General features: G+C 37.7%; 1 protein-coding gene, 1 long non-coding RNA gene and 2 pseudogenes across 2 annotated transcripts; 3 read left to right on the top strand and 1 right to left on the bottom strand.

Moving 5' to 3' along the window:
* Positions 1 to 14284: 14284 nt before the first annotated feature.
* Positions 14285 to 15753, top strand: LOC118034653 (L-type lectin-domain containing receptor kinase SIT2). Its single transcript, XM_035039998.2, has one exon. It carries the CDS (start codon positions 14289 to 14291, stop codon positions 15588 to 15590), a length of 1302 nt encoding a protein of 433 aa, XP_034895889.1. The 5' UTR covers positions 14285 to 14288; the 3' UTR covers positions 15591 to 15753.
* A 1209-nt stretch (positions 15754 to 16962) lies between these two features.
* LOC118034640 (L-type lectin-domain containing receptor kinase SIT2-like) lies at positions 16963 to 18994 on the top strand (annotated as a pseudogene).
* A 2315-nt stretch (positions 18995 to 21309) lies between these two features.
* Positions 21310 to 23797, top strand: LOC118034643 (L-type lectin-domain containing receptor kinase I.8-like; annotated as a pseudogene).
* Positions 23798 to 24231: 434 nt separating this feature from the next.
* LOC118034654 (uncharacterized) lies at positions 24232 to 24883 on the bottom strand. The gene is made up of 3 exons (XR_004685056.2): positions 24667 to 24883; positions 24500 to 24556; positions 24232 to 24399 (listed from the first exon to the last, which is right to left on the bottom strand). It is a non-coding gene; the product is annotated as an uncharacterized lncRNA (long non-coding RNA).
* Between the last annotated feature and the right edge of the window lie 419 nt (positions 24884 to 25302).

Consider the following 25302-nt stretch of genomic DNA (forward strand, 5'->3'; position numbering starts at 1 on the left):
CAATATGTTATTAATAAAACCAAAAGACACAAGGTTTCACAGATGAAGGCTCAAATCTAATCTAAGATTTTTACGGCTTTTCTTAACTGACCAATCTAGGCGACTTATGCAAGGATCAATGACAGGGATGAAAGATTGTAGTTGGTCAATCAATTGTTCAGCAGTAGCAGCAGAGATTATGATTTGTCGTGCTGAAGATGTTAGAAATTCCTGTTCCACAGTTTGATCAAGGAAAGACAGCAACTTATCATAAAAACCATTAACATTTAACAAACCTATAGGTTTATGGTGAATGTGCAGTTGGGCCCAAGATGAAATATGAAAGATATCTTTCAATGTGCCCAGACCACCTGGTAAGGCAATGAAGGCATCAACATGGCTAAACATGGCATTCAGTCGATCAGACATTGTTGGGACCTGTAGTTCCTCTCCAATTATTTTTCCAATGATGTCCCCATTTGCTAAAGCTTTGGGGACAACCCCCAAAACTTGACTGCCTCCTAAAAATGCAGCCATTGACACATCTCCCATTAACCCAAGGCTGCCTCCCCCATACACTAAATGAATCTTTCTCTCAGCTAATACCTGACCAAGATGATTTGCTGATTCTAAAAACTCTTTTTCTTTCCCAGGACTGGATCCACCGAAAACACAAATATTTCTTATGTGATGACTTGAGGAACCTGCCATTTCTACACACTTCTATATTTGATGAATGTATGGGATGAGTAAAAATGAAGGGAAGGAAGAGAAGAATTTATAGATGAAAAAGTGAAAATGCAATCATACCACCTATATGTAGGCCAGCTGTAGTCTCACACTCTCTCTTTTTATTTATTTATTTCGACAAAGCATGTATGTACAGGTAGTTGTGATTGTGGCTCACATCTTTCCTTGGTTTTACATCCAAGAACGACTTAAACGCTCTCTATGGGTCGGGGATAGGCTTTCCATCCAGTTTTCTTAAAAACTGGCAAACAGGGTCTTTTTTAGTCAGATTCCCAAGACTAAGTCGATCATGTTCTTTATGGAATTGTGGCTATAAATCATGAATTACACGATGCACATCTCCACTAGGATGCGTCTCAAGGATCAACAAAAGATTATCTAAAGACCTCTTACTTAGGCCATCCTTAATTAATTGTATTTTATCTTCATGGTTTACAGATACCATTCCTAAAGAATGACATGTCGCATTACAAGTCCATCTGGCACATCTGTGACAGACTTTCAGTCGTTTTGCACGACGTTTCTTTGCAAAAGTGCTTTTACCTGTTCCAAGCATGTATGAAATGAAAGAATTGGAGGACTCACCTGATAATCGGACCGTTGCTTCAATCAGCCAACAAATATCTTCAGGAATTCCATGGTTCATTAACAACCTCAATCTTTCACACCTAGCACGATAAATTTTTGTAATCGCATTCTGAGGCAGAGCAGGAAAATACTTTTTCAATTTTTCAAGAGTGGTGTCCATTTTCAAATGAGAATTGGATGGGAGATTCAAAGAAAAAAGAAAGAGCAGAAAATTGCACAATTATATACACAGATATCAGTTATCATGGGAAACTGAAAGAACCGACTTAAGAGTCACGGAGTACCGTTATCCGCCATTTGACCGGGGTGAGAGAAACTAGCAAAACAAAAGATACACCAAAACAAACACAAAACAATGTGAGAAAAAGAATCAATCTTTATATACAGGATCACTCAATTCAGTAGAGTCATTTTCAACTGAAAAATTGTCAAAATAAACTTTCAACCGATGCCCATTTACCTTGAAAACATTGCCATTCTTTGGATTCTCGATATCACAGGCCCCATATGGATACACATGTTTCACAATAAAAGGACCGCTCCATCTTGATCTTAGTTTTCCAAGAAATAAATGGAGTCGAGAATTATAAAGCAAGACTTTTTGACCAACATTGAATGTTTTTCTCGGTATTTTCTTGTCATGAAACTCTTTGATTCTTGCTTTATGAATTCTTGAATTATCATATGCATCATTTCTAATTTCCTCAAGCTCATTTATTTGCAATTTTCGCAGCTGACTAGCATCATCAATGTTTGAATTGAAAGCTTTAATAGCCCAATAAGCTTTATGTTCAATTTCCACAGGCAAGTGACAAGGTTTTCCATAGACTAGTCTATAAGGTGACATACCTAATGATGTTTTATATGCAGTTCGATAAGCCCAAAGTGCATCATTAAGTCTTAAAGACCAGTCTTTCCGATTAAGGTTCACTGTTTTCTCCAAGATTTGTTTGATCTCCCTATTAGCAAGCTCTACTTGTCCACTTGTCTGAGGGTGATAAGGGGTGGCAACTTTGTGTGTGATTCCATATTTCTTCATTAAAGAAGCAAATAGCTTGTTATAGAAATGTGTTCCACCATCACTTATTATGGCTCGAGGGATTCCAAATCAACTCAAAATATTGTCTTTCAAAAACTTTATCACTGTTTTGCGATCATTGTTTCGACTTGGAATTGCCTCTATCCATTTTGAAACATAATCTACTGCGACTAATATGTACACAAAACCAAATGATGGAGGAAATGAACCCATGAAATCTATACCCCAACAGTCAAAGATCTCAATGACAAGAATAGGATTTAAAGGCATCATGTGACGTTTTGAAATAGATCCCAACTTTTGACAATTTTCACAAGTCTTGCAGAATGCATGTGAGTCTTTGAACATGGTGGCCAATAAAATCCACTTTGTAAGATTTTTGCAGTTGTCTTTCTTGATGAGAAATGACCCCCACATGCCTCAGAATGACAAAATTTAATGACACTACTTACCTCATTGTCAGGAATGCATCTTCGAAATATTTGAATAAATAAGGGTCATCCCAATAAAAGTTCTTCACTTCGTTCAAGAACTTTCTTTTGTCTTGGGTACTCCAATGAGCTGGCAATTGTCTTGAAACAAGAAAATTAACAATATTAGCAAACCAAGGCATCGTAGAAACGGAAAATAAAGATTCATCGGGAAAGTAGTCATCGATTGGTGTGATGTCAGATTTTGAATCTGTTGTCAATCTTGACAAATGATCTGCAACAACATTTTCGGTGCCTTTCTTGTCTTTGATTGTGATATCAAATTCTTGAAGTAACAAAATCCACCGCACCAATCTAACCTTAGAATCTTTCTTAGAAAGAAGATATTTCAATGCTGCATGATCACTAAAAACAACAACAGGTGAGCCAACTAGATAAGACCTGAATTTATCAGAAGCAAATACTACTGCAAGTAATTCTTTTTCAGTGGTGGTGTAATTCATTTGAGCACTATTTAAAGTTTTACTTGCATAGTAAATCACATAAGGTTTCTTATCTTTTCTTTGTCCCAAGACAGCACCCACGACATAATCACTAGCATCACACATTATTTCAAAAGGTAATGACCAGTCAGGAGGTTGAATGATAGGAGCAGAAGTAAGCAAGTTTTTAAGTTTAACAAAGGCTTCTTCACAATGTTGAGTCCATTCAAAAATATTATTCTTTGTTAGAAGGTTACTCAAGGGCTTAGATATTACACTAAAATCTTTGATGAACCTTCTGTAAAAACCAGCATGTCCTGAGAATGATCTAACATCTTTAACAGATTTTGGTGTTGGTAAGTTGGCAATTAACTCGATTTTAGATTTGTCAACCTCAATTCCTTTCGATGAAACAATGTGACCAAGTACAATGCCGTTTGTTACCATAAAGTGACATTTTTCCCAATTCAGTACAAGATTCTTTTCTTCACACCTGCTCAAAACCTTTTCTAAGTTAGTCAAACAATCATCAAATGAATCACCAAAAATAGAAAAATCATCCATAAAAATCTCAAGAAAACGTTCAACCATATCACTGAATATGCTAAGCATGCATATTTGAAACGTGGCTGGTGCATTACATAATCCAAAAGGCATCATTCGATATACAAAAGTACCAAATGGACATGTGAAAGTAGTCTTCTCTTGATCTTCCAATGCAATTTCATTTTATTGTAACCTGAATAGCCATCTAGGAAACAATAAAATTCATGACCTGCAACTCTTTCTAGGATTTGCTCCATGAAAGGTAAAGGGAAATGATCTTTTCTAGTCATTGAATTAAGTTTCCTATAGTCAATGCACATGCGCCAACCAGTAACAGTCCTAGTTGGAATTAACTCATTTTTCTCATTCGTTATCACAGTGACTCCAGACTTTTTGGGTACAACTTGGGTAGGACTTACCCATTTGCTGTCAGAAATAGGATAAATGATTCCATTATCTAGAAGCTTAATGACTTCATTTTTCACTACTTCTTTCATATTAGGATTAAGCCTTCGTTGCATTTCTCTAGAGGGTTTAGCATTTTCCTCCAAATAAATCCTGTGTGTGCAAATCAAAGGGCTAATTCCTTTTATGTCAGCTATGGTCCATCCTAATGCATTTTTGTGCATTTTCAGAGTCTGTAATAACTTACCTTCTTGATGTGCATTAAGTTTGGAAGAGATTATTACCAGGAAAGTTTCATTTTCTCCCAAAAATGAGTATTTGAGATTAAATGGTAACGGTTTCAATTCAGGTTTTCGTGGTTGAACACTTGAAGGTATGGGCTTAATTGATCGTAGTGGCAATTCTTCAATTTGTGGTCTCCAATTGCATGCCTTTGATTCCTGAAAGTAGACCATTTGCAAATCATCAGATTCATCAATCTCAGTTTCACTAGAAGTGGTTTGAAATTGATCATGAACTAATTTTTCAATAAAGTCCACTTCCTGAAAATCATTATCATCTCCAGGTTGCTTGTAAATGTTGAAAATATTCATCTCCAATGTCATATTTCCAAATGATAGGTTCATCAGTCCATTCCTACAATTAATCAATGCATTAGAAGTGGCAAGAAATGAACGTCCTAAAATGACAGGAATTGAATTACATGCTTCAACAGGTTGTGTATCCAAGACAATAAAATCTACAGGGTAAATGAATTTATCAACTTGTACTAACACATCCTCAATTATTCCTCTAGGAACTTTTATAGATCTATTAGCAAGTATATGAGTTACAGAGGTTGGTTTTAACTCACCTAGATTGAGACTTTGAAAGACTGAATATGGAAGTAAATTCACACTAGCTCCAAGATCAAGTAAGGCTCATTCAATTTTATGTTCTTCAATAAAGCAAGAAATTGTAGGACAACCAGGGTCTTTATATTTCAAAGCATTATTGTTTTGAAGAATGACACTTACTTGTTCAGCTAAAAAGGATTTCTTTTTCACATTCAGTTTTCTCTTCACAGTGCACAAATCTTTCAAAAATTTAGCATAGGAAGGAACCTGTTTAATAGCATCCAACAAAGGTATATTGATCCTTACCTGTTTGAAAGTTTCAAAGATTTCAGAGTTGTGATTGACTTTCCTTTGTTTGGTCATGGCATGAGGAAATGGAAGTGCTGGCGGGGAATCAGCCTTCTCTTTGCAATGTTCATGTTCAACCCCTTCCTTACCCTCAGAGATAGACTCATCATCTTTCTCACAAGGTTCAAGAATGGGTTTTTCAATAACCTTACCACTACGAAGAGTGATGACTGATTTGACTTGATCCATGTGTTGGCTTCCAGAACTACTCGCATTTGCATTGTATTGCCCTTTTGGATTTTGCTGTGGTTGAGATGGAAACTTACCTTTCTCTTGGAAACTGAGAGCAGATGTTAATTTTGCAAGAGTATCTTTAAAATCTGTCATGCTTTGAGCAAGTTGAGTGTTGATTGCCTCTTGCTTTTCAATGAATGCATGCAATGTTTCCTCAAGATTTCTTCTAGGAGGTGGAGCATAAGGAGGTGCATATCCATGAGAATTTTGGAAATTATGGTGTGCTTGAAACGGTGGCTGTGAAGTTTGTGCATTGTTGCTATCACTCTTCCAACTAAAATTTGGGTGATTTCTCCAACCAGGGTTATACGTTTGGGAGTATGGGTTATGGTTGGGTCTTTGGAAACTGTTTAAAGCATGAGCTTGTTCATGGAGGCATTCCTTAAAAGAAGGCAAAGTTGGACAATCATTTGTTGAGTGTTCCTTGGTTTCACAGATTTGACACACAATGTCTTGAACAGATTTTAATTGACCACTCTTTTTCTAGCTAAAGATGCAAACTTGGCTTGGAGGTCATGATCTTCCCTAAGGTTGTGCATACCTCCACTAGATGTATGAGGTTGAGTTTTACTTGGTGCCTCATAAGTACCTGTGGTGTCCCAATTTTGAGCATTTTCGGCTAGCAAGTCTAGGTACTCCATTGCTTCATTAGGGTCTTTATCTTCGAAAGTTCCATTGCACATCAATTCAACCATTTGCCTATCTCTAGGTGTTAAACCTTAATAAAAATGTGAAACCAATCTCCATGTTTCAAAACCATGATGAGGGCAAGTATTAAGCAAATCTCGATACCTATCCCAACATTGGTAAAATGTTTCTCCTGGTTTTTGAGTGAAAGTGATGATTTGTCTTTTGAAAGAGTTTGTTCTGTGAGACGGAAAAAACTTCTTTAAAAATTGTTGTTGCATTTCATCCCAAGCACGAATGGATCCTGATCTCAAATTTTATAGCCATGTTTTAGCTTTATCTTTTAATGAAAAAGAAAAAAGCTTTAATCTAATGGTGTTCATGCTACAATTTGAGTCATTATATGTATTACAGACCTTCTCAAATTCCCTTAAATGCAAGTATGAATTGTCTAGGTCTAAGCCATGAAAAGATGGTAAAAGTTGAATAATGCCTGGCTTAAAATTAAAATGAGATGCATCAGGAGGGAAAACTATGCATGAGGGTGCACTTGTTCTTGTGGGATTCATATGGTCTCTAAGTGTTTTCATATGGTTATTCTCATTATGAAGCGATTGATTATCTTCTTTGGCCATATTTTCTGAAAATGATGAGGATACCCTACAAAGTCGACCACTTAATGTACGTGACCAAACTCTCATGCACGTGTAAGAAAAGAATAAAAGGAAGAAAAGAAAAAAGAAGAAAAAGAAACAAAACAAAACAAAACAAAAGTTAGATAAAATGAAAAGTGAAGAGAGAAAATAAATTAAATATTATAATTTATACAAGAATTTACCTCCCTGGCAACGGCGCCAAAAACGTGACACGACCAAAAGCTTGATGTCTTCTCCCAAGTGCAGGAGTGTCGAAGTAATAAATAACCCGGCAAGACCGGGGTCGAACCACAAAGAGGTTAATTGTATAAATTATAAATAACAACGCAACAATAACAATAATAACGATAATAATAACAATAGTAGTACTAGTACTAGTAATAATAATAATAATACTCAGTACGTGGCGTTGTTATACCTGAGAATGATCTAAAAGATAGGGTCACAGGTTTCCAGCCTATATACTGAGTTTATGAACAGATAATAATAATAACAACAACAACAACAACAACAACAAGAATAAAGAAGAGAAGGAAGAAATTAATGAGAACTTTGAGTTGAAAGATTAATGTAAGGATTAAACAACGATAAAAATAAATGTCAAGGTTAGAGGATCCACTAATGGTACTTCAAACAAGTATAGTATAAACTCTTATTACTCAATTGGAAACCACAAATAAAGGAGGTTCCAATTAGATTATAAATTGTTAACATGACTACATTAGTTATCTTATTCGAATAAAGCTAATACTTGTAAATGTTGGCAGGCATTCATGATTATAACTTATGTTAACAACAAATCAAGTTCCTTTCATAGCTCAGGTGTCGGTTATACCATACAATATGGGCTATGAAAGTACCAAGCATTTGTTGTACCAAGTGTTATACAACATAAATCTAAATTAACCATTTAACAAGTAAAGTATTAAAAGTGAACAAGATAACAAATATAAAACATGTTAGTATTCAACGTTAAGGTCCATGTTAAGTTTATATTATACTTATTCTTACACCATTAGTGTACCCTTTTCACCTTGACATAATTAACTTAGCTAAACATAATGAAAGAAAGAAACATAGATGAACAAGATAAGAACATAAATGAGAAAGAAGTTAACTAAGTAAAGGAAAGGAAATGAAGTGCATAAACTTAATATTAATGAAAGCAAAACATAAGCAATACAAAGAGAGAAAGCAAGAGCATGATCTTGATCTGGAAACCAAGATGCCTCAATACATGGTAAGTGCCTTCTTTTATAGGCCAAAATTTGGAACTATTGATTTGTTAATTAATTGATGAGTGGGTGGCCACATCTTGACTTGGTGACAATCCTTATCTTCTTGTCTGAACAAGACGTCATTGCTAACATCATAATTTGCCCAGAATCCTCAGGAATGTTCTAGGAAATTGTCTCAGCTTTCCAATAAAAAAAGGATGAGGTCATTTGGACTTCTAGAACTCAAGATATGGGCTGAACACTAAATAGTGTCTGGGCTGCAGGACAGCTTCAGACTTCTTCGTTGTTCCTTCAGTTTGGACTTCAAAATGGCCTTTTTAAATCTTGGGCTCCTCATGAAATTTGTAGGCCTTTGTCTTACCTTTCCATCCATATAAAATGGACCTAAATCCGAGATCTAGAGCTCCAGATATGATCCAATTACCGAGCAATGTTCCGGTTTGGACTGCACCGGCATCTCTTTTCTAAGTTTGGCCATCTCTTTGTCCTTTCACTTTCAATACTTAAACTCATCAATCAATCCTTTTATTTATGTGATAGGCTTGCATTTAAAATGAGCATTTACCATAAATTAAGGTATCTTATAGTATCAAACTTGTTATTATAAAACATGCTTTAGTTAAAGAGTTATTGATACTTCAAGTGCAAAATGATGATATAAAACATTGATAAACATGCACTTTTAAGTACTAATCAACTTCCAAGTATCATTCTTCTCAATGGCATGTATTTCTTCATCCTTTGCTGTTATCCATTTCTCTTCTGTGACAGCTTCATTGAAGCTTAATGGGTCACTATCTGCAAAGAAACAAAACAAAGTTGTATCTTCCATGACTTGAGTGGCATCGTACAGCTCTTCAAGATTTCTCATCCTTCTTGGTCCTTCTGATGAGGATGTTGATGGTGGTGTTGATGATGATGCTTCTGGTGTATTCCTCCTGTTGAATACAGGGAATCTGTGTACCAGACTTTGTGGTTCAGCTGCTGGCACAATTGGTTCTTCTACAAGTACTGTTGGTACTTCTTCACCTTCAAGGATCAAATTAGTGTTGATCCATTTGACTGCTTCTTGATCATCATTCCATTCCCAAGATTTATCTTCTTCAAAGATAACATCTCTACTCATAATTGCCTTCTTCGTGATGGGATTCTACAGCTTGTATCCCATCCTTTTTTCACCATATCCGACAAAGATGCATTTCTCGCTTTTATCATCGAGCTTTGTCCTTTCTTGCCATCTGGGATCTTTGCATATGCCACACAACAAAGACTTGTAGATGAAGTAACACTTGGTTTGTGACCACTCCATGCTTCTTCTGGAATGACACCTTGTAAACTTCTGGTTGGGCAGCGATTCAGTAGATACACTGCATATGATACAACTTTAGCCCAGTATTGCTTGGGCAGCTTCTTTGCTTTGAGGAGACTTCTTGCCATGTCAAGAATTGTTCGATTCTTCCTCTCAGCTACACCGTTCAGCTGTGTGTATAAGCTGGTGTTGTCTGATGTCTGATGCCTTGTTGTGTACAAAAGGCTTCAAAGTCATTTGCTGTATATTCTTCACCTTGATCAGATCTCACGGTTCTGATCATGTAGCCACTTTGCTTCTCCACAATTGATTTAAAATCTTTAAAACAATTGAATACTTCTGACTTCCTGTTCAGAAAGTATATCCACGTCTTTCTGCTAAAATCATCAATAAAAGTGAGGAAGTACCTATTTTGTCCAGTCGACATAGGCGTTATTGGGCCACACACATCTGTGTGTACTAACTCCAGTGGCCTCTTTGCTTTCCAGTTGACTTCTTTGGCAAAACTGGATCTGTGATGTTTGCTGAGGACACAACTTTCATAGACTTCATCTGGATGATCAATGTGAGGCAAACCTTTGACCATCTTTTTGCTTGCTAGCATCTTCAAACTTGTGAAATTTAGATGTCCAAGCCTCAGGTGCCAAAGCCATTCTTCACTGTTGGTGATGGCACTCAAACACCTTGTTGCATCATACTGGATGTTCAAAGGAAACATCCTATTCTTGGACATTTTCACATAGGCAATTAATCTCCATTTGTTGTCTGTAATTGTCAGATGACAATTCTTCAAGTAAAAAGTATAACCTCTCTCCATAAGTTGACCTAAGCTGATCAGGTTCTGCTTTATGACTGGGACATAATACACATCGGCGATGTAGCTGGAATCGCCGTTCTTTAACTTGATCGGGATGCTGCCTTTACCTTTGAATGGAACCTTTGAGGTATCTCCAAAAGTAGCTAGACCTTGCTTGGTCTCATCTAGATCACCAAATAACTCTCGGTAGCTGCACATGTGATTGCTTGCTCCAATATCTAGATACCATATATCCTCCTTGTTGTTACCCAATTTTTGACCTTCCTTTTTGATAAAATTTTCAAAAAATCCAAAAATAGCGAAAAACAATGAAAAATTCAAAAAAATATGTTTTTAATATATTTGCATCGTTTTTAGCATTTTCAACGTTGTCTAAAAAAGAATTTAAATTTTCAAAGGTTTTTGGAACGCGTTTGATTTTTCACGCGTTATTTTTAAAATCATTGATTTTTCTATTTGAGTTGACGTTGATATTACTTGTTTTTCAAAAAATACAAAAAAATTAAGAAAAATCAAATTTATAAAAAAAATGAAAGTTGAGGGACAAAGTTGAAAAAACCTAGCAATATTTTTCCTATAAATAGGGGTCTCATCAACACACTTGAGAGGGGGGGCAATTTTGCAATTTAAAAGGGAGGCAACAAAAGAGGAAGCCTTAAAAACCCTAACATTTTTCTTCTCCCTGACCCAAAGGCAGTCGCTAGCCCCCCACACCTCCCCTTTTTGATTTTTTCTCTTCTCCCTCAACCGGCCGACAGCCCCCAGAGGAACCCCATGCGATCTGATTTTTTTTTTCCTCTTCTTCCTCCCCCCGGCCATTGCTGCTCTCCCTCTTCTCAGCAGCCTCTTCCTCTCAGCCGAGAGAACCCTCACCAGACTCCTCTCCTCTCTCAGCCGACCCATCGGCCTCTCTCTCCGGGTCAATAGACATACCTAGCCACAGCCACACCCATCGTCCCTCTACTCTCTCAGCCGACAACATAGGCGCCTCCACCACCGGCCACCCGAACCAGCCATCCTCGCCGAAGGCCAAGCAGGCACCCGATCCCTGTCATCTTCCCCTCTCAGCTGCTCCCTTCTCTAGTGGAGCCACGCCCCTGTGCCTCTGCCATTGAAAAGCCACGCCCGTCTCCACCGCGGCTTCAGCGGCCACGGACGACCACCGCCAGCCGAAGAGGAAAGAAAGGTCGGCGATCTACCCGATCCAGCAGGTAACCGACCACACGAGTCGCCCGACGAGCCAACCAGCACTCCATAACAGATCTGCAATCGAGGAAGGAGGAGAGAGAAGCATATCTAAACAGATCTAAGAAGAAGATAATTGATTGCGTTGTTGCGTTTTTTTTGTTGTTTTGCAGGTCATGGTTGTCACCGCCGGCGAGGAAAAGAAGAGGGGAAGAAGCCATCTTGACAGGTTGATTTCGTGGCGGCATGTGAATCCACGCGCCGCCAGTAGCGGGGGCGCGTGGAAGGACGCGCCGCCACTGTTCAAGCAGCCCAGAATGCTTCCCAGAATTGTTTTTAGAGTTTTAGGGCTATTTTTGTAAATTTTACATTGATTAATGTAATTTTTGTTTAGTTGTTTTGAATTTGTGTAAATGTGGATGTAAAAGAAAAGAAAAGAAAAGAAAAGAAAAGAAAGAGAAAGTGATAATAAAAACAAAAGAAAAAGAAATGTTTGTGTGTGCTTGAATTTTTTTTTTTAATGTATGTTATTGAAAAAAAAATGAATTTAATTTATATGCATAAATATCTAAAGGACAGATAAAAATCATGTTGTATTTTCCATAAAATGTAGAACAAGTATCTACATATATTCTAGGAACTAATAACTGATTTATCAAAGCTTTAGAATTGAGCTAAAATTTTATTTTTAAAATCACATCAAGTCCACGAACCAGCTTACCTTAGGTAGGGTGCGTTAGGGGTGCTAATACCTTCCCTAACCACTACCAGTTCCTTACCCGTGAATCTCTGACGAGACCAGTACACCCGGGTTTCCTAGTAGCCTTCAATAAAATACTAGGTGGTGACTCCAACGAACGAATCAAAGCAAAACAAGAAAGGAAGACGAAAAAGTCGCCAAGCTCGATGCCGCGCGGATTTTCCGACGTGCGACACTCTTGTTTCTCACCAGGTCCTTGTTGGACAAGTAATGCAGCTGCTCCTCTGTCATCCTTCTCTACATAGTTGGCTTGCTCTCATATCTCTAACGGAGCTTTCCTTCGGCATTCAGTGCTATAGTGCCTAAATTGATTGCAACTATAACATTGGATATTCCTCTTGTCACGGTTATTGTAACTGCCTCCTCTTCCTCTAGGAGTGAATGCTTGTTGTCCTCGACCTCCTCTGGTGGTGTTTCTACCACCTCTTTCTCTAAAGCTTGTATTCCAAGATCCTCTTCCTTGGAATCTCTGAAATCCTCCTCTGGATTGTTGACTTCTTGCTTGAGTGGGATATCCACTTGTTGAAGTCTCCCTTGCTCATATATGTTCTTGAGAGACAACTTTGCTTGTAAGGCATGCTCGATGGCCTTATCTCCATTTCACTTTACAATCTTCTACTCATGAGCTTGCAAAGAACTCATAAGTTCATCCACTGTCAACTTGTCCACTTCTTTGGACTCTTCAATGGCGACAACAACAAAATCAAATTTTGGATCTAGGGATCTCAAAATTTTCTCAATAATTCGAGAATCGATGATGGCTTCTCCATTTCTCCTCATCTGATTGACTATCACCATAATTTTTGTGTGATAATAAAAAATAGACTCCGAGGACTTCATTTGCAATAATTCGAATTCTCCTAGCAAAGATTGAAGACGAATCTTTTTGATTCTGTCAGCACCTTTGTATTTTTGTTGGAGAGCCTCTCATATATCTTTTGATGTTTCAGCGGAAGCAATGATCTCGAACGTGTCTTCATCAAGACCTTGATAGATGATGGTCTTTGCTTTGTTGTCTTTCTTTCTGTTGACTTTCAGGGCTTGTTTTTGTGCCTCTTGTAAAGCATCTTCTTCTTCTTTGGACTCTGGTTCATCATAACCATAGTGTATAATATCCAAACACTCTTATGAACCAAGAAATGCCTTCAATATGATGCACCAACTATCATAGTTGTCTTTGGTCAGCTTCGGGATGAGTGTTTGTGTACTTTCTATAGTCATTTTGCTCTTTGAATGACTGTATCACCTTCTAGGAGCTGAATTTGGCCAAACAGACACTGCAGATCGATCCGGAATGGTCCAAATAGTAGGGAACCGGTCTGACTTTGAAGAAATCGGGTTAGAAAATGGATGAACCGGTAAAAAAACCAATTCTGTACGGCGGGTGGTTCGCTGGGTCGAACCAGGAATATTCTATCGGCTCGGCTGCAGCAGGAAAGAGGCTCGGCTCTGCGCGTGGGCAACAGTCACCGGATCTTCAGGCGGCGCTTGTGTCTCACCGCGAACTCCGATCAGGTTGTTCTTTACACTAGTGAGCTCGTATGGAGGAGCTCTACACTGTGGAATGATCAAAACTTGTTTTTGACAACTTTAAAAATTCGAGTATATCCCAAAACACTTCTGTTTTCTGACGAACGAGACTCTGATACCAATTGTTGGTGGGAGAAACCATTGGTGGTGGCTTTAAAACACTTAGAGGGGATAAAACACAAAGTTTTATTTCAAGAACACAAGCTTAATAACAATACACGCCCTCTCTCTCTCTCTCTCTCTCTCTCTCTCTCTCTCTCTCTCTTTCTAGTGTTTTTCTCTATTCTCTCCACACAATATAATATAAGCTGAGCACTCTATTTATACACGAATTCAAAATAAGAAAATTCAAACTTTCAAGTGTGAAGGCGGCTGGTGGCTGCAGGTGTGGAGGCGGCTGCGGCTGGGAGCTGGTCGGTGACAGCTGGTGGCTGGCTGGCCAGTGGTTGCCTTCCTTGACTTTCTAGATTGAGTTTAGGTTCAACATTGTCAACACCTCTCAATCTTTCTTCTGTTATGTTGGATTCTATGTACGTTGGTTTTTCTTCATCTACTGGAGCAGTGGCTAGCAGCCACTATATTTTGGGGTGGAGCTTCAACAGAGGCGGACAAGCTCAAAGTCTTGACGTGTCAAAGTTGCCTACACTTCCTACTCCAAGAAAATCAACAAAGAAACCACATTTAAGAATTGTGGTCCCAGCAATAACAGCAATCATTTTGCTGGTAGCAATCTCTGGTGATGTTTGTATAATAAGGCGGAAGAAATATGAAGAACTGCGCGAAGATTGGGAACAGGAATATGGTCCTCAAAGATTCTCCTACAAGGATTTATACAAAGCAACCAAGGGTTTCACAGACAGTGAGTTGCTGGGCTGTGGGGGTTTTGGAAAGGTTTACAGAGGAGTATTGTCTTCTTCCAGTATGCAAGTCGCGGTCAAGAAAGTATCCCATGATTCCAGGCAAGGTACTAAGGAATTCGTTGCTGAGATTGTTAGCATGGGGAGGCTGAGGCACCGGAACTTGGTCCAGCTCTTTGGCTATTGCCGGAGAAAGGGAGAGCTCCTCTTGGTCTATGACTATATGCCCAATGGAAGCCTTGATAAACTCCAATTTCGCAATGACACACCCAGCCTTAACTGGGCTCGGCGATATCAAATCATCCGGGGAGTTGCATCTGCCCTTCTTTACCTCCATGAAGAGTGGGAACAGGTTGTTCTGCACAGAGATGTGAAAGCTAGCAATGTTCTATTAGATGCCGATCTTAACGGACGGCTAGGAGATTTCGGGCTTGCTAAGTTTCATGACCATGGATCAACTCCTCAAACAACCAAAGTGGTTGGAACAGTTGGATATCTTGCACCGGAGATTACTAGAACAGGAAAGTCAACTACCTGCAGCGATGTTTTTTCGTTTGGGACATTTATGCTCGAAGTAACATGTGGAAGGAAGCCTGTAGAGTCAGAGAGACCACCTGAGGAGGTTGTTCTTGTTGACTGGGTACTTGAATGCTGGAATAGAGGTGCCATTCTTGGGACAGTTGATCCTAGACTTGAAGGCAACCACGTGGAGGAAGAAATGGAGTTGGTCTTGAAGCTAGGCCTGCTCTGTACACATCGCACTCCGGCAGCTAGACCTAGCATGAGGCAAGCGGTGCAATATCTGGATGGAAATGCTACTTTACCTGATTTACCACTTCACGGTGCAGGAATCGGTTTAGTTCCAGTTAGCAATGAAGTATCTACAGAACATGTTTTAACAATCCCGAACTCATCAGATGAAATTTCTTCGTATTCCGTGTCGGATTCTGAATCAATCTTCAGTGGTCGTTGAAACAACCAATGCTTCATGGAGGATTGATTACGTAAATATATACATTAAAACTTGTTCAATGTGAAATATAGATGATCTTATAGATCTTGACTGGTTATGAGTAGCAGACCCTTTATAAAACTAATTATGTAAAATCATCTAGTAAAATTTAAGTCTGGCCCAACTTTCGCATCTAAATTTACAGATTTTTCTTATCAAACTATTTGTTTGAGGTGAAAAAGGCTCAGTTGGAGCTTAGCAATGGGGGCACTGGTGTATAAATGAATCTACATGGTAAATCATAATACATTTTCGGACCAGCCCTATATAAAATAAGTCATAACAACGGGAAAAAAAACGTGATAATATTTCAGTCTTTAATTAGACTAAGGATATGAACCTCTGGAGCAACGATCAAGGAAACCTCGAAGTGCAAAGTTTATTTTTTTTTTTAATCTTTTTGATAATAGTCGATATCATTTATAATTATTAATTCGGACTCATGACTCCTTACTGACTTTTTCCATGCATCAAAAGCCAAGTAAACTTTTCCATGCATCAGTAGCCAAACTCTTTTGGAATCATTTTTCCACTTGAAGCCTTCAATTTGATCAAGAAGACTTTGACGTTGCTCTATTGTTTTCTTTTACCAATGTGAAACAGAAGAAGCAAAAACAATCTTCTGCACGTTATTATGATCGTAATAACTCAACTTTGAATTCTCCAAAATTTTACTGAATGTTATTTTATTTTTATTTTTATTCATAAAAAATCTAAAAAATTATATAAAAAAAATTTAAAATTCAAAATATATTTTCTCAATTCCACCCATCTTTTCCAAAAAAATAAAAAAGAGTTTATTTGGATCAATATGGGTCAAACCGTGTCGATCGGGGTAAAAAAATGAGTTTCATTCCGTTTGGGGTCAAAACTATCATTTTTAGTTAAAACCGAGTCCACCAAATCAATACAGGTCAAAACCATGTCGCCCAAGATAAAAAATAAAATTTTCTTATTATTTTGGGGCAAAACTATTATTTTTAGTCAAAATCAAGCTCACCAAGTTAATGCAGGTCAAACTATTCCGAACGAGATAAAAAAATAAATTTTGAATTATTTTAAGTCAAAACTGTTATTTTTTGTTAAAAATCCAGCCGCCATGTTGATATCGATTAAAAAAATATTATAATTTTTTTTTAAAAAAACACAATTACTTTTTCTTTTTCTTTGAAAGAATATTTTTAAAAATGATGTTTACTTTCAATTTATCATAATCAACGCTGAATTTCTAATTACTTTAAACTTAGTAAATTACGAACTCCAATCAAATCTTCATTTTACCTAAATAATTTTTTTATTACAAAAAAAAACTGGAGCCGCGCCGTGTATAACAATGGTGATTGCATCGTTCAAATCATTGCACTTTCTACTCGGCCTGTTTGTTTCCTTGAAGCTCTTGGCCTTAGCTCAAGAGGAAAACCACTTCATCTATCATGGCTTCACTGGAGCCAACCTGCTCCTCGGCGAGAATGCAAAAATCTATCCAAATGGTCTCTTAGAGCTGACAAACACTTCAAAACAGCAGATTGGCCGTGCTTTCTTCCCATTCCCTTTTCAATTCAACACATCTTTATTCAACAATTCTCGGTCTCTCTCATTCTCTACCAGTTTTGCGTTTGCCATGTCCCTGAAACTGCCTACACTTGGTGGCCAAGGCATGGCCTTCACCATCTCTCCATCTGTGGACTTCACAATCACAGGGGCTATGGCAGCTCAGTACTTTGGAATCCTCAATTCTACAAGCAATGGCCTGCCTTCAAACCATCTATTGGCAGTTGAGCTGGATGCATTTCAAAGCCTGGATCTTAAAGACATCAATGACAACCACGTTGGAATTGATGTAAACAGCTTGATATCCATTGAATCTGCTCCGGTGACCTACTTTTCAGTTGAGGAAAAGGAGAATAAGAGCTTGACTCTCATAAGTGGTCATGTGATGCACGTGTGGATAGATTATGATGAAGCAGAGAAGCTACTCAATGTTACAGTTGCTCCTGTCACAAGAACAAAACCAACCTTGCCTCTCTTGTCAACACCTCTCGATCTTTCTTCTGTTATGTTGGATTCTATGTACGTTGGTTTTTCTTCATCTACTGGAGCAGTGGCTAGCAGCCACTATATTCTGGGGTGGAGCTTCAACAGAGGCGGACAAGCTCAAAGTCTTGACGTGTCAAAGTTGCCTACACTTCCTCCTCCAAGAAAATCAACAAAGAAACCACATTTAAGAATTATTGGTCCCAGCAATAAGAACAGCAATCATTTTGCTGGTAGCAATCTCTGGTGATGTTTGTATAATAAGGCGGAAGAAAATATGAAAAAACTTGCGCGAAGATTGGGAACAGGAATATGGCCCTCAAAGATTCTCCTACAAGGATTTATATACAAAGCAACCAAGGGTTTCAACAGACAGTGAGTTGCTGGTGTGGGGTTTTTGGAAAGGTTCAGAGGAGTAAATTGCCTTCTTCCAGTATGCAAGTGGCGATCAAGAAAGTATCCCATGATTTCCAGGCAAGGTACTAAGGAATTCGTTGCTGAGATTGTTAGCATGGGGAGGCTGAGGCACCGGAATTGGTCAGCTCTTCGGCTATTGCCGGAGAAAGGGAGAGCTCCTCTTGGTCTATGACTATATGCCCAATGGAAGCCTTGATAAACTCCTATTTCGCAATGAACACCCAGCCTTAAACTGGGCTCGGCGATATCAAGTCATCAGGGGAGTTGCGTCTGCCCTTCTTTACCTCCATGAAGAGTGGGAACAGGTTGTTCTGCATAGAGATGTGAAAGCTAGCAATGTTCTGTTAGATGCCGATCTTAACGGACGGCTAGGAGATTTCGGGCTGGCTAAGTTTCATGACCATGGATCAACTCCTCAACAACCAAAGTGGTTGGAACAGTTGGATATCTTGCACCGGAGATTACTAGAACAGGAAAGTCAACTACCTGCAAGCGATTGTTTTTCGTTTGGGACATTTATGCTCGAAGTAACATGTGGAAGGAAGCCTTGTAAGAGTCAGAGAGACCACCTGAGGAGGTTGTTTCTTGTTGACTGGGTACTTGAATGCTGGAATAGAGGTGCCATTCTTGGGAACAGTTGAATCCTAGACTTGAAGGCAACCACGTGGAGGAAGAAATGGAGTTGGTCTTGAAGCTAGGCCTGCTCTGGTACACATCGCACTCCCTGGGCAGCTAGACCTAGCATGAGGCAAGCGGTGCAATATCTGGATGGAAATGCTACTTTACCTGATTTACCACTGCACGGTGCAGGAATCGGTTTAGTTCCAGTTAGCAATGAAGCATCTAGAGAGCATGTTTTAACAATCCCGATATCATCAGGTGAAATTTCTTCCAATTCCTTGTCCGAGCTCTGATATCAATCCTCAGTGGTCGTTGAACGCAATGCTTCATGGAGGACTGATTACGTAAATATATATGTACATTAAGACTTGTTTGATGTGAAATATAGAGGAAGGTGCCGAAGAACTTTGAAGATTGTAGCATTTCTGCAATTTTTTTTCAACCACTTGTGTCTTGTGAGCTGTTAGCATGGAACAGTCGCCCGCCCTGCAGACCGTAAGCCCAGAGACAAGAAGGGCTTGTAGGAGTTATTCAATTATGTTAAAATTGTATAATTGTATATTTCGTTTATTAATATACAAATATTTCTTTACTAGCAGAAGTAATAGATTCATGGAAACATATAACAAATTCTATGTTAACATATAACCTAAATCTCTATAATAGACGCTCAAGCGAAAAAGAAAGCTAGAAAACGTCAAGAAAATAGGTGTAAAGGGTTGTCGACAGAAGAAAGATTCTTTGACCACTCTCTACACACCCCCTCCACATACAATAATTAATTTTATTAATTACTAGAATAATCCCACCTTCTTGATACTCACTAAAAATGTTTTTTTTAAATTTAAATGGCTTAATTAATCATGCATATATAATCCAGACAAAAAATATATTTTATAATTAACTCAAGCCCTAGTCAACTACCTGATTTAAACTTAAAATTTATATTGTTTAGAATCTTTTTTTCTAATTTTTTTTGTGATTTATAAGCCAATTTAAACCTCCAACTTTCGCCCTATATATAAGTAAATTATAAAATCTCATAATCTTTCAATTTGGAATTAATATTATTGACGAAGAGCTAAATTGGTAGAGGCATAAGTGTAGTTGGTTCAAGGATAAGCAGCAAATAATCTGTGTGCTATGCATGCATCTTAACACTAGGAGACGAGACGAGAGCCACGCAACGCATTACGTGTCCACCTCAAGTTCCTTTTCTTAGCCATTACGTATCCGCTACGGCATTGCTTCGCATCGCATGGCGTATTTAATTTCTACTATTTATTATATTCATTTATTACTATTTTCTTTTGAAAGAAGCGGAGTGAATATTGTTTTTTAATTGTATTTTTTTAGAATGTATTAAAATAATATTTATTTTAAAATTATTTTTGATATCAGTATATTATAATTTAAAATATATAATGCAAAAATATTAATTTAAAATAAAAAATAATTTTTTTTTAATATTTTTTAAAATACAAGAATAAAAATCTCTAAATAAAACTAACTAGTGACTACTTCAAACTTGTTTATTGTCGTATTTACCCTCTCCTAGTTTCTTCATCAAAAACACAAAAGTAGACTAAAAAATTTAGAGTTAAGCATTGAGAATCAGAGGCTCACTTTGACCATCCTTCAAAAATTAAAGGCAGTTGAAAGATCATGTTTAAGAGTATGATGATTGTTATTTTTTAAAATATTTTTTATTTAAAAATATATTAAAAAAGTCTAAGATGGCCGCCTAGGAATAATCGTATGGAATTTTTCGTGTTAAGTTCACCAATTTAAATTAAATTAAATTAAATTAATCTCGACACGCACTGGACCCAGTTTATTCATTGGAAATCGGTGCAACTGCATGATTGCCCATTTATCTTATCAAAATTCATCAATAGCAAAAAATATCTTCTTGTATTATTTTTTTTTATTATTAAAAAACCATAAAAAACAAAAAGAGTTATCAAACTAATTTTCTGGGGCTATTATTTATCCTTAAAACTTTAATTCTTAAGCGCAGTAAAAAGACTGATATACACTATTTTATTTTTGGTTTAGATAAAATAAAGAAATGCCACTTCAAATCTTTTTTTTACCCTAAATTACTGATGTGCTCTTTGTTACTTCAATCTTTTTTTTACCCTAAAAACCTTAAGTAGAGTTCCTTCAACACTTCAAATCTGTGAAACAACTAGGGAATTCTGAAAAACCAGGTCTGAAATCCGAACACTTGCGCATCGCATCTCCGAGCAAACAGAGGTTTAAAACTATTGATTCAATCTGCAATAATCAGTAAACAATGATAATTATTTTGTGAAGTCTAATTAGTAATAGAATTCGTTTCTTGCCATAGAAGATTTTAGAATTTTATTTTCTTTGACCTTGTATCACACTTTGAAAAGTAGTTTTCCCTATTTTTTCAGAGAAAAAGCTTTGGAGAAGGTATTGCGCGCACGTCATAGCAATGTGAAGAGACGTGTTAATAATTCAGTCTTTAGAACGAGGATTTGAAACTGCAACAACAATTAAGGAAAAACTCGAAGCGAAAAACCTTTTTACCAATGTGTATCTGAAGAAGCAAAAACAATCTTCTATTTTGTTCCTGTGGATGGTTGCCGCTTTCAAATTATTGCACTTCCTACTCGCCCTGTTTGTTTCCTCGAAGCTCTTGGCCTTAGCTCAACAGAAAATCAAGTTCATCTATCATGGCTTCACTGGAGCCAACCTGGTCCTCACGGGGATCGCAAAAATCCATCCAAATGGTCTCTTAGAGCTGACAAACACTTCAAAAAACGGCAAATTGGCCGTGCTTTCTTCCCATTCCCTTTTCAGTTCAACACATCTTTAATCAACAATTCTCGGTCTCTCTCGTTCTCCACACCAGTTTGCGTTTGCCATGGTGCCGGAGCTGCCTACAACCTTGGTGACATGGCATAAGCCTTCATGATCTCTCCTTTCTGTGAAGCTTCACAGGGGCTGTGGCAGCTCAGTACTTTGGAATCCTCAATATTAACAAGCGATGGCCAATCTTCAAACCATCTATTTGGCAGTTGAAGCTGGATGCAGTTCCAAGCCAGATCTTAAAGACATCAATGACAGCCACGTTGGAATTGATGTAAAACAGCTTGCTATCCATTGAATCTGCTCCGGTGACCTACTTTTCAGATGAGGAAAAGGAGAATAAGAGCTTGACTCTCATAAGTGGTCATGTGATGCAACGTGTGGATAATTATGATGAAGCAGAGAAGCTACTCAATGTTACAGTTGCTCTGTCACAAGAAACAAAACAAACCTTGCCTCTCTTGTCAACACCTCTCGATCTTTCTTCTGTTATGTTGGATTCTATGTACGTTGGTTTTCTTCATCTACTGAGCAGTGGCTAGCAGCCACTATATTCTGGGGTGGAGCTTCAACAGAGGCGGACAAGCTCAAAGTCTTTGACGTGTCAAAGTTGCCTTCACTTCCCCCTCAAAGAAAATCAAGAAAGAAGCCATATTTAAGAATTCTGGTCCCAGCAATAACAGCAATCATTTTTCTGGTAGCAATCTCTGGTGCTGCTTATATAATAAAGAGGAAAAAATATGAAGAGCTGCGCGAAGATTGGGAACAGGAGTATGGTCCTCAAAGATTCTCCTACAAGGATTTATACAAAGCAACTACAGTTTCACGGACAGAAAGTTGGCTGGGAAGTGGAGGTTTTGGAAAGGTTTACAGAGGAGTATTGCCTTCTTCCAACATGCAAGTCGCGATCAAGAAAAGTATCCCATGATTCCAAAACAAGGAACTAAGCAGTTTGTTGCTGAGATTGTTAGCATGGGAAGCTGAGGCACAGGAACTTGGTCCAGCTCCTAGGCTATTGTCGGAGAAAGGGAGAGCTCCTCTTGGTCTATGATTACATGCCCCACGGAAGCCTTGATAAACTCCTATTTCACAATGACACACCCAGCTTTAATTGGATTCATCGATATCAGGTCCTCAGAGGAGTTGCGTCTGCCCTTCTTTACCTCCATGAAGAGTGGAACAGGTTGTTCTGCATAGAGATGTGAAAGCTAGCAATATACTATTAGATGATGATTTCAATGGTCGACTAGGAGATTTTGGGCTTGCTAAATTCTATGATCGTGGGGCCAATCCTCAAACAACCTGTGTGGTTGGAACAGTTGGATATATTGCGCCAGAGGTTACTAGAACAGGAAGGACCACTACCAGCAGTGATGTTTTTGCTTTTGGCACTTTTATGCTTGAAATGGCTTGTGGAAGGAAACCTGTAGAGCCAGAACAATCAGCAGAAAAGATGATTTTGGTTGACTGGGTTCTTGATTCCTGGAAAATAGGAGACATTCTTCGAACAGGGGATCCAAAATTGGAAGGTAATTACGTGGTGGAGGAAATGGAATTGGTTTTGAAGCTAGGTCTGCTTTGTTCTTTCTCTACACCACAAGCTAGGCCAAGCATGAGGCAAATTGCGCAATATCTGGATGGGAATGCTAGCCTGCCAGAGATGCCTCTTGATGGTGCTAGCATAGGTTTGATGCCAGTTAGTCATGAAGAGCCTGGGGATTTCACCTTGTCTTTCCATAGATCTAATGATTACTCTGCTCATTCCCTCTCGAGTACCGACTCAATCCTCAGCTGTGGTCGTTGAATCATGGCTTAACGAGGTAAAAATTCTTTAACCTAAAGACTAACAGCTGGCATGTGGCAAGCCTGGTATTAGTGGTGAAGAGGAAGGTAGATTGGAAAACTTAGAAGGTTTGTGCATACCATGGTAATCCTCAAAGCACCACAAAGACTGCTCCAAGAGGGGTTAATTAATTAGCATAGAAACATAGGTATAATTTATGATTTAAGCAAAACACATGGTTGAAATAGTACAATGTTTGATGAAACAATGCTGGTCAATGATGGCCGTGTAGCTTCTTCCATTCTCCTCCGTGCTCTAACCCCACCCCACATTTCAACTCAACTATGCCGCATTCCCAAACTAGTTAGAATCAGTTTCACAGATCTTCCTTCTCCATTCATTTAGTCCTTGTTCCTTTTTTCATAAAACTCTCCACTTACTTCTGTTATGGACTAAAATGATTAATCACTTATGCCTGCCTCGTTTTTACATTGAAGGTTAATTACATATTGAACTATTCTGACTTCTGATATAGTGACCGCAGAAAGCATAGGCTTCAGTCAACTTTTCTAAAATACAGAAAATCCAACACCAGTATCATCGATTATCCTAACTAGAGTGCAGTTCAGTCGGATATGGCTGCTGGCCGGGTGGTTTAATTCACACAGACTAGTAGTGGAATAAAAAAATGGCGATAAATGTATCTAGATGCTGATGTATACACACATATACCTGTTTTAATCTTTCTACAAACAGTCAAGATTGCAAAAAACCACGTTCAAGGACGATAGAAGATATAGACAGCAGCTTTTGTAGGTTGAAAAGGGATTAAAACACCAGCCAAGAAAAAGTAAAAGAAACATTGCAACAAAAAATTTGCAATAAGAAGGCATCAATATTAATAACCCTCTGCTTTCAGAAAGAGTGTGGATACCCAATTACCTAATGAAAAGGCTAGAGATGTCTGATAAAAAGGTTCCATCATTTCTCCTGGTTATTGGGTCACAGCTTGTTGCAGATGAGGCAGCGCAACCTTCTTGGGACAGGGTACGTTCACTTGCTGTGCAGCCTTTCCTGCATCCAACTACCCTAAGTGATTAAACAGACTCTAATTTATCAAGCACTGGAGATTAGTTGTAATATGATCAACTTTTGGGTCCCTCAAAGAACTTACACAGAGCAAGTTAAACATGAAGTGACTTGATTCCATCTTAGGAAAAACAAGCTCATACTGGAAAAAGATTTTAAACAGACATTAGCCTCCTCGAAAAATTACCACACAAAAATAAAAACAAAAGGAAGTTGATACAGATGCAGGATAGCCATCAAAGTGAAAATTACCGGTACTGATGTGTTCATATGAACTGACGGTGCCCGTGAGAGCTTGGAAGAGAGAACCGACCGCTCCCTTTTCTCCTGGTAATATTTTGCTGGTCACAGAGGTGTCAAAGGCAAGGACTGCAGCCATGGATCAACTGTTGTAGTGGCTGTGACTGACGAAATCAGCTCACTAAGATAATCCGCCAATAGGAAAAGAAATGAATCAGGGAAGGATGATCTGTGCAGTGGTGTGGTTTTTATAATGAAATATAAGTTTGATTTTGTATTTAAAATTTTGTTTTAATTTAATTTTGTTTTTAATTTTTTTTTATGTTTTAAATATGGTAAAATAAATTAAAAAAATAAAAAAAATATTATTTTAATATATTTTCAAGCAAAGAACTCTTTAAAAAGTAATTAATATCACAATAACAAAAATGAACTTGAAAAATAACTAATTATTAATAAAAAGTGAAAGTGTTGTTTGTTTTTGTATTTTTAAAGTTTTTTTTTTAAATTGAATATTTTTTATTTTTTCTTGTTTTAATTTTTTTTTTGTTATTTTCATATTATTTTAATATATTGATGTCAAAAATATTTTTTATTTTTTAAAAATTTTATTTTAATATATTTTAAAAATAAAAAATACTTTAAAAA

The sequence above is a fragment of the Populus alba genome, chromosome 9, assembly GCF_005239225.2.
Source record: "Populus alba chromosome 9, ASM523922v2, whole genome shotgun sequence".
In the NCBI taxonomy this organism is placed as follows: Eukaryota; Viridiplantae; Streptophyta; class Magnoliopsida; order Malpighiales; family Salicaceae; genus Populus; species Populus alba.

Bases quoted from the DNA above. Each gene is read 5' to 3' on its own strand.
- LOC118034653 (XM_035039998.2), top strand. From the start codon at position 14,289: ATGTACGTTGGTTTTTCTTCATCTACTGGAGCAGTGGCTAGCAGCCAC.